The 18,664-nt window shown below is 40.1% G+C and overlaps 1 protein-coding gene across 21 annotated transcripts in view; it reads left to right on the top strand.

Moving 5' to 3' along the window:
- Window positions 1-18,664, top strand: part of ELF2 (E74 like ETS transcription factor 2) — a 126,677-nt gene that overhangs the window by 77,821 nt on the left and 30,192 nt on the right. For 2 of the 21 annotated variants that reach the window (XM_008974109.5, XM_003820666.6), the window contains exon 1: window positions 14,987-15,360. The exons of 17 other annotated variants lie outside the window; for them this stretch is intronic. In XM_008974109.5, coding sequence (XP_008972357.2) covers window positions 15,303-15,360 — 58 coding nt within the window. In that variant the 5' untranslated portion in view covers window positions 14,987-15,302. Of the gene's footprint in view, window positions 1-14,912; window positions 15,361-18,664 lie in introns of those variants that run through there. 2 more of the 21 variants (XM_008974108.5, XM_003820667.6) reach the window with 2 other exon arrangements.

Genomic DNA, 18,664 nt, shown 5'->3' with positions numbered 1-18,664 from the left:
TGCTTTTTGAGGATAGGATGGAAGATGGGAGCCAATTATCAGTTGACTTACCTGAATTCATGTATTTAGAAAGTTTTACTTGACTATATTTATATTTGTGCTCGTTTGCTTAATGTTTCCACACTGTGCTCCATAAAGTCAGAGACTATATCCATTGTGCTTACTGGAATTGCTCAGGGCCAGGAACCCAGTAGGTTTTCAATAAAATATTTGTTTATTAATGAGAACACATCATGAACCAGAAAGGATTGCCAAGAACTTTGTATTTTATTTAGACACTGCCCATCAATGTAGTTTACTGCTCATTAGTGTAGTTTAACTAGAGTTTAGGCTATATAGACAGGTATGGTTGAGAGATAAGGCTAGACAGGTAAAGGTACAGTGGGACCAGATTGTGATGGCCCTTGAATAAAATAGTGAGGAACTGTATGAAACATTATTTGGAAAAGATGAGAAGTGAAAAGTGGGACATTTATTTTAAACATCCAGAACATAGAAGACGTAGCTTTCAAAATACTAACTTTGGGATAGGTTAGGGAATAAACTAAACTTGACCAATTTAACAAAAGGCAGCAAAGGAGAATAAAATGATGGAATAGAAATAATAAATCAAGATAGTAGAAGTAAGTACAAAATATATCAGAAATTATATTAAAGTTATCTATTGTGATCACAAGACAAGAACCTGTGTTATTTATAATAGATGCATAAAGCAAAATTAAATGAATGGAAACAGCTAATATATAACAGATAAACCAAAATTAAGTTTTAAAAATATCGGCCGGGCACGGTGGCTCATGCCTGTAATCCCAGCACTTTGGGAGGCTGAGGCAGGTGGATCACGAGGTCAGGAGTTCAAGAGCAGCCTGGCCAAGATGGTGAAACCCCATCTCTACCAAAAATACAAAAAATTAGCCGGGCGCGGTGGCAGGCGCCTGTAGTCCCAGCTACTCAGGAGGCTGAGGAAGGAGAATCATTTGAACCCGGAGGGTGGAGGTTGCAGTGAGCCGAGATCGTGCCACTGCACTCCAGCCTGGGTGACAGAGTGAAACTCCGTCTCAAAAAAAAAAAAAAAATTTAAAAATAGAAAAATCTGCTTACCAGAAAAGTACTAATCAAAGGGAGCTGGTATAATAAAATAGAATTTGGGGTGAACATTTTTAATTGGGACAGAGAGATACTCTTTTTACTGCTAAAAGGAACAATCTAGAAAACGAAATCATCATAAACTTATATGCATCTAGCAACACAGCCTTGAAATACCACTTAAAACAAAAATTTTTAGGAAAACTAGACATGTCTACAAAATAGTGGGACATCTTTGTCAAAGTGGAAAAAAGCATATATGAAATTAAAAATAGTATCAAAGAATTCAACTACAAAGGGCTTAACAAACTTTGTAAATTGGAGATATATAGGACATTGTACCTAACCTAATAGAAACTTAAACATTTTTTAGTTATGTATGTCAGTTTTTAACCATGTACTATTCCATAGAGGAATGTTAACAATGTCTAGAAAATCAGTGTCATACAAAATACGTTATTTCAGCCAGGCATGGCAGCTCATGCCTGTAATCCTAGTGCTTTGGGAGGCTGAGGCAGGAGAATCACTTGAAGCCAGGCAAGACAATATAGTGAGACTCTGTCTCTGCAAAAAATAAATTAGCTGGGCATGGTGGCACTCACCTATAGGCCACATTGTACTCCAGCCTGGGTGACAGCTAGACCTTCTCTCTAAAAAGAAAATCAAACAAAATATTTTGTCATGATGTAAGAATATTAGAAAACAATGAAAAAGACAATCAAAATAATAATATTGGAAACTAAAAATTAGTGGATCAAAAAAGAAATGAAAATGTTAAAATACTTATAGCTAAATAACATTGAAAGCATTGCATATTTTTTTTTACTTTTTTTTTTTTTTTTTTTTTGAGACAGAGTCTTGCTCCGTCACCCAGGCTAGAGTGCAGTGGTGTAATCTTGGCTCATTGCAACCTCTGCCTTCTGGGTTCAAGCGATTCTCCTGCCTCAGCCTCCCGAGTAGCTGGGATTACGGGCATATGCTACCATACCCGGCTAATTTTTGCATTTTTAGTAGAGACGGGGTTTCACCCATATTTGCCAGGCTGGTCTTAAACTCCTGACAAGTGATCTGCCCGCCTTGGCCTCCCAAAGTGCCACCGCGTCTGGCTGAAAATATTGCACATTAAAACTTGGAATGTAGCTGGGTGTGGGTGCACACCTGTAATCCCACTTGGGAGGCTGAGATGGGAGAACCACCTGAGCCCGGGAGTTCAAGGCTGCAGTGAGCCATGATTGTGCCACTGTACTCTCCAGCCTCTGCGACAGAGGCTACAAACAAACAAAAAAACCAAAAACTTGGAATTTCGCTTAAGCAGAACTCACTATGAAATATAGCTTTGAATGTATTTACTGGAAAATAAGAAAGATTGATATAATGAGCATATACCTAAATCTACATGTAAATATAGGACCAACAGAATAAATCCAAGTAAAGTAGAGGTAAGTTAAAAATAAAGATGAAAGTCAATAAATAGAAAATAAAACAGTACTAGATTATTAATAAAACCAGAAACTAATAAAATGGAAGAACCTCTGTAAAGACAGATTAAAGAAAAATGAGCACTCTGAAGAACAAAAATATGGCCAACGGAATAAAAAGTTTAAAAACCATGAAAGAATACTATGAAAAACCTGTTGCCAAGGAATTTAAAAACCTGTGAAAGGATAATGTTAAAATTTTGTAGTTTAGGCCAAGCACTGTTGCTTACACCTGTAATCCTAGCACTTTGGGAGGCTGAGGTGGGCAGATTGCTTGAGTCCAGGAGTTCGAGACCAGCCTGCAACATGGTGAGACCTCCTGGCTACAAAGAATTAAAAAAAAAAAAAAAAAAAAAGCTAGGTATGGTGGTGTACACCTGTAGTCTCAGCTACTCAGGAAGCTGAGGCAGGAGAATCGCTTGAACCTGGGAGGTGGAGGTTGCAGTGAGCCGAGATCACATCACTACACTAGAGCCTAGGCAGAGTGAGAGCCTGTCTCAAAAAACAAAACTAATTTATAAGTGACTCAAGAAGAAATAGAAAGCCCAGACAAATTAATAACCAATTTCTTTAATCTTACATATGCATCTTCCTTATATACACATTTAAATAAAGTCCATTATAACGTGGAAAAAGTATTAAAAAAAAAAGTCCATCAGACCCAGATTTATTACTAAAATTTCAGAGGATACATAATACTTGTCATATATAAACTATCACAGAAGAATAGTAAAAGAGGGAAAGCTTTCCAACTCATTTTATGAAGTTAGTATAACCTTAACCTCGAAACTTATCCAATATAATAACAGAATTTTTTTTTTTGGGTCAAACTCATATATGCGCATAGCTACAAATGTTCTTTTTTTGTATGTATGACAGAGTCTTGTTCTGTTGCCCAGGCTGGAGTGCAATGGCGTGATCTTGGCTCACTGCAACCTCCACCTCCCGGGTTTAAGCGATTCTCCTGCCTCAGCCTCCCAAGTAGCTGGGATTACAGGCATATGCCACCACACCTGGCTAATTTTTGTATTTTTAGTAGAGACGGGGTTTCACCGTTTCTACAGGCGTGTGCCACCGTGCCCAGCTAATTTTTGTACTTCAGTAGAGACGGGGTTTCACCATGTTGGCCAGGCTGATCTTGAACTCCTGACCTCAAGTGATCCACCCGCCTTGGCCTCCCAAAGTGCTGGGATTACAGGCATGAGCCACTGTGCCTGGCCAATCATAGCTACAAATATTCTAAATAAAGAATAGCAAATGAAATCCATCATTGATTTAAAAATACATAATGACTAAATTCATAATAGGAAGGCAAAGATGGCTATATATTAAAATTAATTATTTTAGTAGCCATGTGACTAGATTAAAGGAGAATACTCATGTAATCATCTGTATAGATTTAAAAAAAATTGTTAAAATTTAAAATCTGCTGAGGATAAAATACTCTTAATCTGGATTGGAACCTGATAAAGAGTATATATTAAAAATCTATAGCAGGCTGGCACAGTGGCTCATGCCTGTAATCCCAGCACTTTGGGAGGCCGAGGTGGGCAGATCAGTTGAGGTCAGGAGTTTGATACCAGCCTGGCCAACATGGCGAAACTCTGTCTCTATTGAAAATACAAAAATTAGCTGGGCGTGATGTTGCATACCTGTAATCCCAGCTACTTGGGAGGCTGAGGTGCGAGAATTGCTTGAATCTGGGAGGTGGAGGTTGCAGTGAGCTGAGATTGTGCCACTGCACTCTAGCCTGGGCAACAGAATGAGACTCTGTCTCAAAAAAAAAAAAAAAAAAATCTATAGCAAATATCATGCTTAATGGAGAAAGAAGATGCCAGCTATCAACTTTACTAACTAGAATTATTATTGGAGGTCCTAGCCAATGCAATGAGACGGGGAAAAAAAAGGCATAAAGATCAGAAGCGAAGAAACAAAATTGTTATTATTTACAGATGACTTAATTAACACATAAAATTTAAGAGATGATCCAGATAAACTGTTAACATTGTTAAGAAGTTTCATCAGGTTTGCCGTATGCAAGAGCAATAATCAATAAGAAAATGAAACAAAAAAGATCCCATTGATAATAGTAAAAAAACAAAAACAAAACAAAACACCCTTTACTGGGGACCTAAAAATAACTCTAAGATATATAAAGATAAAGAAATCTAAAATTAGATGCCTATTTCATATCTCCTCATTTTACTCATTTTTAAAAATGACATTACTTTAATCTTTTTTACACAAGTCTTATCTTCCTCCCTCAGAAATAAGCATCACATTTAAATTGATTAATGTATATTTTCTTAGTTTGTTGAGGTTGTATGTCCTGTTGTATATAATTAAAATTTATATAAATGGTGTTATGTATCTTACTCTGTTTCCTACTTTTTAAAGTAAGCACTGTTCCTAATATCCTTGCATGTTGCTTTGTATATATCTTATTTGTTGCTCAAACTGCTGCAGAGTACCCCTTTTAAACATCCACCACGTTACCTTTCTACTTACTCAGTAATAAATAACCTTCAGTTCCTACTTTTATCCTCGTGCTGCAAACCACTCCCAAATTTATTGACTTGAAACAAGAACCAGTTATTGTTTCCCTCAGACTTAATGGGCTGGTTATGTGGCTCTGCTGTGATGGCTTTGGTCCTGTATCTATGGTCATCTGTGGATCAGCTGGGAACTAACTGGTCTAGGAGGGCCTTAGCTAGGACAACTCAGCCCTCCTTTTGTCTTTCCAGTTATCTTATTTCTTTTTCGTTTCTTAAGATGTTAGTTGCCGGGCGCGGTGGCTCACACCTGTAATCCCAGCATTTTGGGAGGCCGAGGTGGTGGATCACCTGAGGTTGGGAGGTCGAGACCAGCCTGACCAACATGGAGAAACCCCGTCTCTACTAAAAATACAAAAAATTAGCCGGGCATGGTGGCACATGCCCGTAATCCCAGCTACTCAGGAGGCTGAGGCAGAAGAATCGCTCGAACCCGAGAGGCGGAGGTTGCAGTGAGCGGAGATCACGCCATTGCACTCCAGCCTGGGCAATGAGTTAAACTCCGTCTCAAAAAAAAAAAAAAAAAAAAAGATGTTAGTCAAGAACTCCAGTATTATGTGAAAGTGATATTTTAAAAAGAGTAGTAATATTAATGGCCATCCCTGTTTTGTTCCTAATCTTGAAGGGAATGTATCTGAAGTTTCAACTTGAAATTGTTATAGGCTTTAGTATATAATGTATACCACGTTAAGGAATTGTCTTCTATTCCTTTTGTTTTGTGTTAATTATGAGTCCTATCAAGTGCTTTTTGGCATTTGATAAGTCATTTTTCTCTTTTACTCTATTAATATGGTCAGTTGATGGATTTTCAGATGTTGAAGTCTTGTCGTTTGAGGATAAATGTTACTCATCATTTTGCTTTGCGTTGCTTTAAGTTAAGGAGTCTTGGAATCTATTCATAAGTGAAGTGGAACCATAATTTTCTTTTCCTGTCTTTATCTGCTTTTGGAATCAAGATTACACTAGACTCATAAAATAATCCAGGTAGCTTTCACTGATTTTTCTCTTCTACTGCAAACAGCTTGCATAAGTTAAGAATTAATTTTGAAATTTGCTAGAATTTGCATAAAAATATTCAAGCCTGGGTTTTTGTTGGTTTGTTTGTTTGTTTTTTGTGGAGGGAAGGTTTTGTATTATGTTTTAATTTCTTCACTATTTACTGGCCGGGCGCGGTGGCTCACGCCTGTAATCCCAGCACTTTGGGAGGCCGAGGTGGGTGGATCACGAGGTCAGGAGATCGAAACCATCCTGGCTAACACGGTGAAACCCCGTCTGTACTAAAAATACAAAAAATTAGCCAGGCGTGGTGGCGGGCGCCTGTAGTCCCAGCTACTCAGGAGGCTGAGCCAGGAGGATGGCGTGAACCCGGGAGGCGGAGCTTGCAGTGAGCCGAGATTGCGCCACTGCACTCCAACCTGGGCGACAGAGCGAGACTCTTTCTCAAAAAAAAAAAAAAAAAAAAAAAAAATTATTTACTATTTACTATTCTATTCAATTTTGTATGTGTATGCGTATGCCTACTGGGAATTTTATATACTTCTAGTAGTTTATATGTTTCATTCAGATGTCAGCTTTAGTAGCATATAATTGTTCATAATACTATTTATTATTATTATTATTATTATTTATTTATTTATTTTTGAGACAGAGTCTCTCTGTCGCCCAGGCTGTAGTGCAGTGGCGCGATCTGGGCTCACTGCAAGCTCCGCCTCCCAGGTTCACGCCATTCTTCTGCCTCAGCCTCCCGAGTTGCTGGGACTACAGGCGCCCGCCGCCATGTTTGGCTAAGTTTTTGTATTTTTTAGTAGAGACGTGGTTTCACCCTGTTAGCCAGGATGGTCTTGATCCAGGATGGGGTTTCATCACGTTGCCCAGGCTGGTCTCAAGCTCCTGACCTCAGCTGATCCACCCGCCTCCGCCTCCCAAAGTGCTGGGATTAGAGGTGTGAGCCACCGCGCCCGGCCCTATGTTATGTTATGTTATGATTTCTGAGATGGAGTGTCACTCTGTTGCCCAGGCTGGAGTACAGTGGCACGATCTCGGCTTACTGCAACCTCCGCCTCCCGGGTTCAAAAGATTCTCCTGCCTCTGCCTCCCAAATAGCTGGGATTAAGTCGCCTGCCACAACGCCCAGGTAATTTTTGTATTTTTAGTAGAGACGAGGTTTCACCATGTTTGGCAGGCTGGTCTTGAACTCCTGACCTGGGGTGATCCAACCGCCTCGCCCTCCCAAAGTGCTGGGATTACAGGGGTGAGCCACCACACCCGGCCTATTTTATTATTTTTAAATATCAATTGTATCTGTGGTTATTTCCCCCTTTTTGTTCCATGTTTATATATATATATGTATATATATGTGTGTATATATATATGTATATATAGTGTATATATGTATATATATGTATATATATAGTGTATATATGTATATATATGTGTGTATATATGCACATATATGTGTGTATATATGTGTATATATATGTGTGTATATATATTCTCTATATATAAATAATATGTATATTCTATTTTCTTGACAACCTTTGCCAAAGTGTGTTTATTTTATTAATCTTTTCAATGTCATCTTCTGGTTTTGTGAATCTTCTGTATTTTTGAAAAGTATTATTTTCTGGCTAGGTACAGTGGCTCATGCCTGTAATCTCAACACTGTGGGAGGCCAAGATGGGAGGATCGCTTGCATCCAGCAATTCGAGACCATCCTGGGCAAGTAATCCTCCCACCTCTACAAAAAAATAAAAAATTAGCCGGGTGCAATGGTACACACCTGGAGTCCCAGCTACTTGGGAGGCTGAAGTGAGAGGTTCACTTGAGCCCAGGAGGTTGAGGCTGCACTGAGTTGTGATAGCAGCGCTGCACTCAGCCTGGGCAACAGAGTGAGACCCTGTCTCAAAAAAAATTACTATTTTCTATTTCATTTTTCCTGCTTTTTATTATTTATTCCTTCTAGTTTCTTTAGGTTTGCTATGTTGCTTTTTCCATCTGTGAATCAAATGCTGAGCTTGTTTATTTTTAAACCTTTTATTTCTTTACTAAGTACTGTTTTAATTAAATCACACAGTTTGACATGTTGCATTTTTTATTGTAATTCGTTTCTAGATATTTCTTAGTTTCTTTATGATTTCCTTTTTATTCCAAGGGTTCTTTAACATATACTATAAGAAGGTCGGGTGCGGTGGCTCACGCCTTTAATCCCAATATTTTGGGAGGCCGAGCCAGGCGGATCATGAGGTCAGGAGATCGAGACCATCCTGGCTAACATGGTGAAAACCTGTCTCTACTAAAAGTACAAAAAATTAGCCGGGCATGGTGGCGGGCACCTGTAGTCCCAGCTACTTGGGAGGCTGAGGCAGGAGAATGGCATGAACCCGGAAGGTGGAGCTTGCAGTGAGCCCAGATTGCGCCACTGCACTCCAGCCTGGGCGACAGAGTGAGACTCCATCTCAAAACAAAACAAAACAAAACAAACCATATACTATAAGGGAAAACATTAATTTGACTACATCAAAACTGGATATTTTTCCCAGCACTTTGGGAGGCAGGCGGATCACTTGAGGCTGGGAGTTTGAGACCAGCCTGGCCAACGTGGCAAAATCCCAGCTCCACTAAAAATACAAAAATTAACTGGGTATGGTGGCATGTGCTTGTAATCCCAGCTACTCGGGTGGCAGAGGCATGAGAATCGTTTGAGCCTGGGAGGCGGAGGTTGCATTGAGCCAAGATGATACCACTATACTCCCGCCTGGATGACAGAGCCAGACTCTGTCTCAAGAATAAAAAAGTCAAACAGCAGGCTGGCAGAAGATACTTGCAACATAAATCTGAATTGTTATTTAGAATATATTAACATTCATAGATCAATAAGACAAAAAATGCCTTTATAGAAAAATGGCCAAGGACATGAATAGTCTATTCACAGGGGAAATGTTAATGGCCAGTAAGTATTTGAAAAAATATTTATCCTTAATACTTAAATACATGCATATTAATACAACAATGAAAAATTTTTTGTTACTCAACACATGGCAGAAATTTAAAAAGTCAGCTTATATCTTGAATTGACAAGCATGTGAGAAAAATCGTAACTCTACCAAACCACTGGACTTGCATAGCCACTTTGGACAGAATTACATCAAATTAAAATTGTACTGATAAGCTGGGTGTGGTGGTGTGTGCCTATAGTCTTAGCTACTCAGGAGACAAATGGGAGGATATCTTGAGACCAGGAGTTCAAGACTACCTTGGGCAACATGGCTGGACCCTTGTCTCTAAAATTATTTTAAAAAATTAGCCAGGCATGGAATATGACTGTAGTCCTAGCTAACTTAAGAGGCTGAGGTGGAGGGTCTCTTGAGCCCAGAAGTTCAAGGCTGCAGTGAATTATGGTCATGCCACTATTCTCTAGCCTCAGTGACAGAGTGAGACCCATACCAAAAAAGCAAAAGACAAAATACTTTATGACCTAGAAACTGTTTGTCGGTATATGATGTGGAAAGACTCTAGCATACATGTTTAAGAAAATGTAATTTTTTTTTGCAGAAATATTTCTAAAAGTGAGAAATGGAAACTATTTGCTAATGTGATGAATAACTTTATTAGATAATGTGATGAATAACTTAGATAATGTGATGAATAAAATGGGGTAAATGCATACACTGGAATACTTTGTAGCATTTAAAAAGAATAGCTATATTTACATATACTGACATGGATAGAATGTAAATCTTGAATGATTAAAAAATACATTTTAGAATGGCATATATAGTTTAATGACATTTATGTACCTAGAGCATATAAAATAATACTGTATGTCATTCAGGGATACATACACAAACACATACGTATGTAAATATATACACATGTGAAAGTATAAAAAGTAGAATGGAAGAATATACACTAAACTCATGATAGCAGTTTCTCTGGAGAGATGGAATGGGGTCTGGGGGTTGTATTCAAAAATGCTATCTTCATCTGTTATATGTTATTTCTTGGGGGAAAACAATTTTATAGCATAAATGAGTGGTTGCAGGTTCTGGTTGAGAAGGGGATATGACTATGTTACATTATTTTTAGCAATTTCCTGTATGGTTTAAATCCCCCTAAAAATGTGTGAGATGGGTTCTTAAACTAGGAACATAGATGACTAAGATTTCTAACCTGGTAAGATGATGGTTATTGATAGAGTAAATAAATGAAATCTGTAGATAAAGGATCTTTAGGTATCAGTTGGTTATTCAAGTAGAGATGTTTATTATACAATTGGAAATTAGGACCTATATATTTTTTTAAAAAGTAAATCAAGACTTGATATGCTGATTTTTGAATCAGTATAGAAATCGTATTGAAAGTCCTTGGCCAGGTGCGGCGGCTCACGCCTGTAATCCCAGCACTTTGGGAGGCCGAGGTGGGCAGATCACCTGAGGTCAGGAGTTGGAGACCAGCTGACTAACATGGAGAAACCCTGTCTCTACTAAAACTACAAGATTAGCTGGGTGTGGTGGTGCATGCCTGTAATCCCAGCTACTCTGGAGGCTGAGGTAGGAGACTCGCTTGAACTTGGGAGGCGCAGGTTGCGGTGAGCCAAGATCACGCCATTGCACTCCAGCCTGGGCAACAAGAGCGAAACTCTGTCTCAGAAAAAAAAAAAAGAAAGAAAAAAAAAAGTCCTAGGTGGGGGTGGATAATACCATTCTGGAGAGAGTGGAGAATGAAGAGAGAAGGTGGCTAAGGATCATACTTTGGGCAAACAGTCACATTTAACGGTTGTGTAGAAGTGGGTGAAGACAACTGAAAAGAAATAGGAAGAAACAAAAGTCAGACAGTTTACTATCATGAAAATCAAACGAAGGGAAGGATTTCAATAAAGGGGTAGTCAACAATATTTGGAGAAGTAGTAAGATAGAGACTGAGAAGAGGTCACTGGATTTGGCCATTAAAAACTCAGTATTGACATTTGAAGAATTTTTCAGTGGGTAGAGTTCAGAAAGTATTGTAAGAAAGGAAGAAATTGGTTAATCTAAATATTCCTTTTGGAATTAAATGAGATTTGACTAGTATATTTTCAGTTAAAATTTTTATTGTAATTTTTTTTTTTTTTTTTTAGACAGAGTCTTGTTCTGCTCCCAGGCTGGAGTGCAGTGGCGTGATCTCAGCTCACTGCAACCTTCCTCTCCTGGGTTGAAATGATTCTCCTGCCTCAGTCTCCCGAGTAGCTGGGACTACAGGCATGCGCCACCACACCCAGCTAATTTTTGTATTTTTAGTAGAGACGGGGTGTCACCACCTTGGCCAGGCTGGTCTCAAATTCCCAACCTCAGGTGATCCACCCACCTAGGCTCCCCAAAGTGCTGGGATTACAGGCGTGAGCCACCGTGACCAGCCTAAAATTTTTCATAAACATGCTAAACAAGAATTATATATGGGTCCTTGTAAAGTTTCACAAGAATTGCAAATTTTTTTCCCAGTGTATTCAAGATACTACATATTCTTTGATGATAATAAACAACTCAGACCCTTGAAATGAGTTGTCATAAATGTCGTTTAAACTATAGAGATCATTAACTATTTTAACTCATGTACATTTGGGTGCTTAATAGATGCTATTTTAAAAAGTTGTTTGTGGCCTGGCGCGGTGGCTCACGCCTGTAATTCCAGCATTTTGGGAGGCCGGGGAGGGCGGATCACGAGGTCAGGAGATCGAGACCATCCTGGCTAACACGGTCAAACCCCATCTCTACTAAAAATACAAAAGATTAGCCGGGCGTGGAGGCGGGCGCCTGTAGTCCCAGCTACTCGGGAGGCTGAGGCAGGAGAATGGCATGAACCCGGGAGGCGGAGCTTGCAGTGAGCCGAGATGGCGCCACTGTACCCCAGCCTGGGCAACAGAGCGAGACTCTGTCTCAAAACAAAAACAAAAACAAAAAAACGTGTTTGTCTAACACCCATTAGAAGAGACTAGCTGCAGGGCTGGGCACAGCAGATCATGCCTGTAATCCTAACACTTTGGGATGCCAAAGACGGAGGATTGCTTGAGGCAAGGAGTTGATGACCAGCCTTGATAACATAGCGAGACCCTGTTTCTATAAATGAATGAATTAATGAATTAATTAATGACTAGCTGCAATACTTAGCTGACAGTCTTCTAAGAGTAGCTGCTAAGAATTGGACAGAATGGTTTGTCTAGTATAAATCATAAAGTGAAGAATCAACAAGTCTCAAGGAGAGCCTGGCCCAGGGATAAGTTAAAATGCAAAAAACATGAACCTAAGTCAGATCACACCTAAGCTAAGTATGTATCAAAAACAGTAAATACTGGACCCTTGTCAGAAGATTTTCATGGTTCATGCCTCAAAATGAATGCTATTGTACATATGACAGAAGGACTTACAATAAAATTACTTTTAGGAGTTATGATCCTCCTAACTCCTAAAAGGAATCTAAAATTAGCCATAGTCCTTTTCCTCTGAAAAAATAAACATTTCATTAACAAAAATTTGCCTCTTTGAACCCCTATTAAAAATTTATGCCTTATGAAGGCTTTTATAATTATAAATAATTTAACATCCTTGGGTGATAATTATACCCACTGTATATACACCCTATTATTTAATTTCATATATAAGCAGTCTTGTGTATCATACTGTCTCTAAGACTTTTACCCTTGGTGGGTGGGGAGTTCTATATGAATTGAGAAGGGTTAATTTCTTCCTTTTGTTATATAATTTAGTGCTACCAGCTTAATAAGCACCTATAACAGAAACTTGCTTAAAGTAAGTACTGGATAATAATTTGTTGAATAAGTGAATTAGTTTATGATGGTTCGAAGATCTTCATTTTAATAATATTTTATAAAACCTGACTAGTAAATAAATCAGTAACATAAAAAGCTCAAATAGACATTTAAGCAGTAGTATAAAATACATGAAATAATTCATCTTTTTTCTTTGTACATCTGTAGACTGCACTTCTGTAACTATTGTCTATTTTCTGATGTTGACAGACCAAGCTTTACTTGGTGCTCCTAAACTATATGATTCCAGCTTGTTGTCCTTCACAGACATATTTTTCTTACGGTTTTCTTGACCCTGTTTTTTCCCTAAACATGCTCAAGGTACCAACTTTGAATTTCATTGTTTAGTTGTATGAGAAAAACTTAAGACAGCTTGGCCTCTTCCTATTCTCTCATTCACTTCTCAAAACTTTTTTCTTCCATTTTTCTCTTTTAACTTCCCATTGCTTTACCTTTGACATTAAAAAAAATCAACCATTTTGCAGTTTATAAAACTATAAATATAATAGTAAAATGGATTTAACTTTTTTATAACTTCTAAATTTTATAGAAGACTGTTTTGTAAGAGTTTTGACCTTGAAGTAATAAGACACTTTGTAACCTTTGTTAAGTAACTTCTTGGGGCCTCAGTTTCCCAATGTGTAAAGTGAAGGAGTGGACTAACTGTGGTTCTCAAATAACTAGCTGGAGTGCAGTGGTGCGATCACAGCTCACTGCAACCCGAAACTCCTGGGCTCAAGAAAATGGCCTGCCTTAGACTTGAGTCGCTAGGTGCACAGGTCCACCACAATGCCCAGCTAAGGATGATGCTTAAATTGATTGGCAATAAAATATAAAAGCTACCATGTCCCATACATGGCAGGTTTACCTAATTCAAGAAAGAGATCCTTATTTAAAGAGGAGTTGTACTTTGGAAATAGCATGTAGGTTCTTTTTTTGGGAGAGTGAGGATCATGGTGATAGGGGTAGGGTAAAAGGACCAAGAGAATAAATGAATATTAGGAGAAATGAGAAAAAATAGTCATGGGCTATGTAAATCCATTCTGATGCTGCACTCATGTTGGGCAAGCTTTTATAAGATGATATCACATTAATGTTACCACTGAAAACATTTTTTTCTCTACACAGTTCAGTCAATTCGGATCATAAAAATTGTCACCTTGTTATTTTAAATTTGTAACTGCCAGATCTTTTTGTTTATTCAGCAAATACTTATTGAGCACTTACTCTGTAGGAGGCACTGTTCCTTTATGTAAGTTTTGTGTGCAGACAACTTTAGCATAACCCTTTGTTTCAAACAATTTATGTATTATTAAATTCTGAAACCAGGGAAGCATTTTAATGAAGCGTTATTCGTCATTATATTGGTTTGATTTCCTGTGTTCAGTAAATTTATAGTCATTAAATTGGCGATTTATCTCCCTCGTCCATTGTATTTTAATATGTATTTGTAATTAGGTTAGTTTTCAGCAAGAATTACTTTTTTTTGAAGTAAATGACAATATAAATTTGTTTCCAAGTGAGCCAAACAGAAATGAAAGGGTACATGAATTTCATGATTAGCATATTGGGGGAGTCTCATTTCCAGAGGTTGGTGTGTTCTGTTTACTAAATACCCGTTTAATGTGCTCTTTGACACTTATGTTAAGGGAAAAGGACGCAGTTGGTCTCAGAAAGTAGTTGGAAACTCCTTATTTTCCAAGTAATGCTTTCAGAATATGTTCTAGGTATGACTTTGTTGGTGTTCCTGTCTTAAAAGTGCAGATGTTTCAAGTGAACTGGTTACATGTTGCGTAAGGTTTGAAAAAGCCAAAAGAAGTTAAATAGCCACCTTTATTTACAGCTGCAGGACTAGGTATTAGATTGCTTCCAGGAAGAAAATATGATTAATGGCTCTTTTCCAGAGGGGGGACAATTGCAGACTTTTCTTCCGCAGAGCGTGAAATGTGCCTCTTCCTGCCGAGGGGCTGTGTCCTCGCGCGGCTAGCCGTTTCCCAGCCTCAGGTGTCTCTCGCCGCAGGCTGCGGCCGCTCTCTGGAGCGAGCGTCCGGGACTTCCTGTCTGGGCGCGGGGCGGAAGGATCGCGTTGCCAGCTGCGGCGGCCGCCACAGCCACAGCCGCAGCCGCCGCCGCCGCCCCTGCCCCTGCCGCCCCTGCCCCTGCCGTTAGGTGGTGGGATTTCTCAGCCCGGCGGCGGGAGGCGGGCCGGCCTCGGCTTCCTGTCGGAGGACGCGCAAGGATCCGGGCGTCGGAGTGTGTGCGAGTGCGTGAGTGTGTGTCGGTCGCACGGCGTGTGTCTCCGGCCGCGGGTTCCGCCTCCTCCCCTGCCGCCGCTGCTCACGGTGTAAGTCAATGTGAAGCAGCAGCTCCAGCCCCGGGATAAACATGGCGACGTCTCTGCATGAGGGACCCACGAACCAGCTGGATCTGCTCATCCGGGCCGGTAAGGACAGGGGAACTTTTCTCCCGTGCATCGGTGCAGCAGGAGAGGGGGTGCACAGAAGGCGGGGTGACTCCCCTGTAGCAGTCTGTGCTGGGGGTACAGTGTCCACCTCACAGTCACTGGGGCGGCTGGGGGAAAGGGGGGAGTGAATGAAGTAATGGAGGCGACGAATCAGGAAGTGATCACCTTGGAGAGTAACCTGCCTCGAATCCGGCGCTGTCGCTTCAGGGTGGGTTCGGCGAGCAGCAGCAGGAGCTGCCGGGCTGAGCGCTGGCAGCGGGTGCTGGAGAACGGAGCCGCGGTTAAGTTGGGCACTCGGGGGCGGACGAGTTGTGCGCTTCACCCCAGTTGCTGAGGAACCAGGAAGTGAGTGAGGCTGTTGTCTCTCGGCTGCGCCTGCCACGCTGTCTGGCCGGAGAGGCCGCTGCTGCCCGCGTTCGGGGGCGGCGGGCTTCTCCGGCGAACGCTCGCCACCCCCGCTCGGTTCTCCCTTCAGACTTCGTCCACAATTCCATGACTTCCGCATGGACCAGGCAGCCAGGGGCGATGTCCGGTGGACCGATACCCGCCAAAAAAAAAAAAAAATGCTCTGACCCTCCCTCCTCCGCACATTCCCACCTTATGCAGTCTCAGGAGTAACGGTCCTGGACAGGGTCACTTAATAATGTTGAGTAACCGGGATGATGTTTCAGGGGCCCGCCTCCCTTTGCTCATTTAACGGGTGGCTGCGAAGAAACTAGGTTTATGCCCCTTCCCTCGTGGGTTGTTTTTTTAGGGGGAGAATGGGAAGAACACGGAATATATTTGTACCCCTGACCTGGAGGGTTGCGGCGTCAGAGAAGAACATTTATTTTTGTAAACAGTGGGTGAATGTTAAGGAGCGAGGCGGGAGGGAGGGAGTCTTGGCCCTAGGGAAGTCTCAGCACGGAATTGCCCCCTTCCCCTCTACCCCCCCCGCTCCCAAACCTCCCACCACAGCGGAAGCGCCTCGGAAAGGACAGAACGGACGGGATTGACAGGCCTCTGGTTCCAATCTGCTCTCTGAGGTGTTCCAAATTAGAACGTTGATTTCTGGGGGCGGGACTACGGGCCCGCGCTGGGCCAATGAAGATTGGGCGGGAGTGAAGCTGACAATGTACGCATGGAATTGGAGGGAAGAGGAGTGTAAACACGGAAGTGGCCGCAGGGGTGGGGGATGTGCGGCGCCACTGCTGCAGCGGAAGGGCACGGACTTAAGTTACATAGAAAAAGCAGCTTTGCTTAATAGCACACAGCGCAGTGAGGGCCCTGGATCGATGTAGCACTGCTTGAATACTGTTTACTTACTGTAATAGTAAGCATACATGTTCCTCTTCCCGGTTCCTATTTCATATTACCATGGATGGGAAGTGGATGATGAGAAATACTCAGGGAACAGTAATTCTGTAAAAGATCTTAACAGTCTTCCATCCATTGTTTTTAGGTAAGGGACTTGAAATTAGTAGTTTGCTTGGCAAAACTCTGTGACTCAGTTCGATGGGGGTAATCATGAACACATGTATCAAAATTTAACGGAAGCGCTCTAGGTTCAAAGTCTGAAATAATATGTATGTATTGAATACAACACAGTGGTGACCAGTCTTTTATTCTATAAAAAGTAAAAATATGTGTTTCAGAGGTTCCAAAGGAAAATGCAGTTTACTGAGTAGTGATTAAAACACATCTGTTTGACAGTTGCTTTCTGGTCAGAACAAGAACTTTAGTAAGAGAGCACAATGAGAACTTGATTCCTTTGTATATATTGTCCATTACTACAATACGAATTAAGGGATGGAATTTTTGGCTTTATATTATTGGTACTAACGATACGTGAAGTTGTTGGGTCAATGATATTTCTGTGAATATTGAATATGTACAGTTCAAGAGATGTTATTTCCAGTGGCTGCGAACACACGGAAAGAACCTTAGAATGCCTTTGCATCAAAACTTTGAAAAATACTGTAAAGGTAGGAGGGCTTCACTTTGCCATTGGAAACTATTTTTTCGTAAGCTTTTGGAATTACCGGTGAAACTGAATATGGCCTGTAGGTATTTTCCTTGGAGTGTATATGTGTGTATATAAAAGACTGTCTGTGGTTTGAAAAGACAAAAGTTTTGTCTTTTGATAAGGGGTTTTAAAAAGTGCTGTTTTCCAGCTCTACTGCATTTCTGTACTATATACGAATCTTAAAGTTTATGATAATAATGTTCTGTAAAGAATATGTTTTACATACAGTTATTTTCAAGTTATGTCACCAATTATGTTCATGTAATCTGAAGCTCCCTTACAAGCCTTATTTTAGAAGGAAACTTGAGAGAGGTTTGCTCATTTACCCAAGGTTTATTCAGTGTGTTAAAAGTTAGGGAGGAAAGATGGCCCAGAAGATTAGGAATCATGATTCTAAATTTTTATTGCTGCCAATTTTCAATAGCATTGGTAGGATAATGTTTCTAAAGTTTGTATTTGTGTAATGGACAGAATACCTTTTTATCTCCTTGAGGGAGGTCATCAGGTGTGACAGAATTCTTCCTCACAAAGATTTACAGTCTGGGGAGACAGGTGAAAATCTATATAATGTATAAATGTAAAAAATAGTTCCAGTGATTGCTATAATGGGTTGATGATTAGTGTAGAATGATATTTATACAACTTCTAGAGGAGATAAGCTTTAGGTTAATATTTTCAGCATAACTTGTTTCTAAGCAAGTATATAACACTTAATATTATCACTGTCGCTACATGTTAAGGTACATGTTAAGCTCGAATGTACTTTTGCTTTTCTTCCTTTTGAGGCGTTAAGTATCACGTATGCATTCCTTTAGCTGTAAACATTTATGCTGCCAGAGGAGTTTGAGTAAAGGATGAAATAAATAAGCTTATTTATTAAAACTCACTGTCATTTTACGAAGTATGTTTGTAGTAAAGACTCGACGTACTTTAAAATTTCATGGACAATATGATGTATGAGAACGAGCCTTGACCCTGAAGAGTTGAGGATCTATATCTAGCTGTCACTAAACTAGCTAGTGACTTAACATCTTTAGGGCTTCATTTTTCTCTAAGAAGACAGGGTTGACTAGATGATTGCTAATGACTTTTAAAGCTCTAAAATAAGTGGCTTGGAAATACTTAATGGAAAGGTAGGGCTTCTCCTTGGGGTTTTTTTTTTTTTTTTCTAATATTACACCATGTGAATGAATATGTCTATAAGTTCGTTATGTAATTGGTAGGTTAACTTCTTTTATCCAGTCTTTGAAAATAAAAATGTGTGCCAAATTGGAACTT

Source organism: Pan paniscus, chromosome 3, assembly GCF_029289425.2.
Source record: "Pan paniscus chromosome 3, NHGRI_mPanPan1-v2.0_pri, whole genome shotgun sequence".
Lineage (NCBI taxonomy): Eukaryota > Metazoa > Chordata > Mammalia > Primates > Hominidae > Pan > Pan paniscus.
The sequence above is the reverse complement of the archived record's forward strand: the minus strand, read 5'-3'. Positions and strand labels throughout refer to the sequence as shown.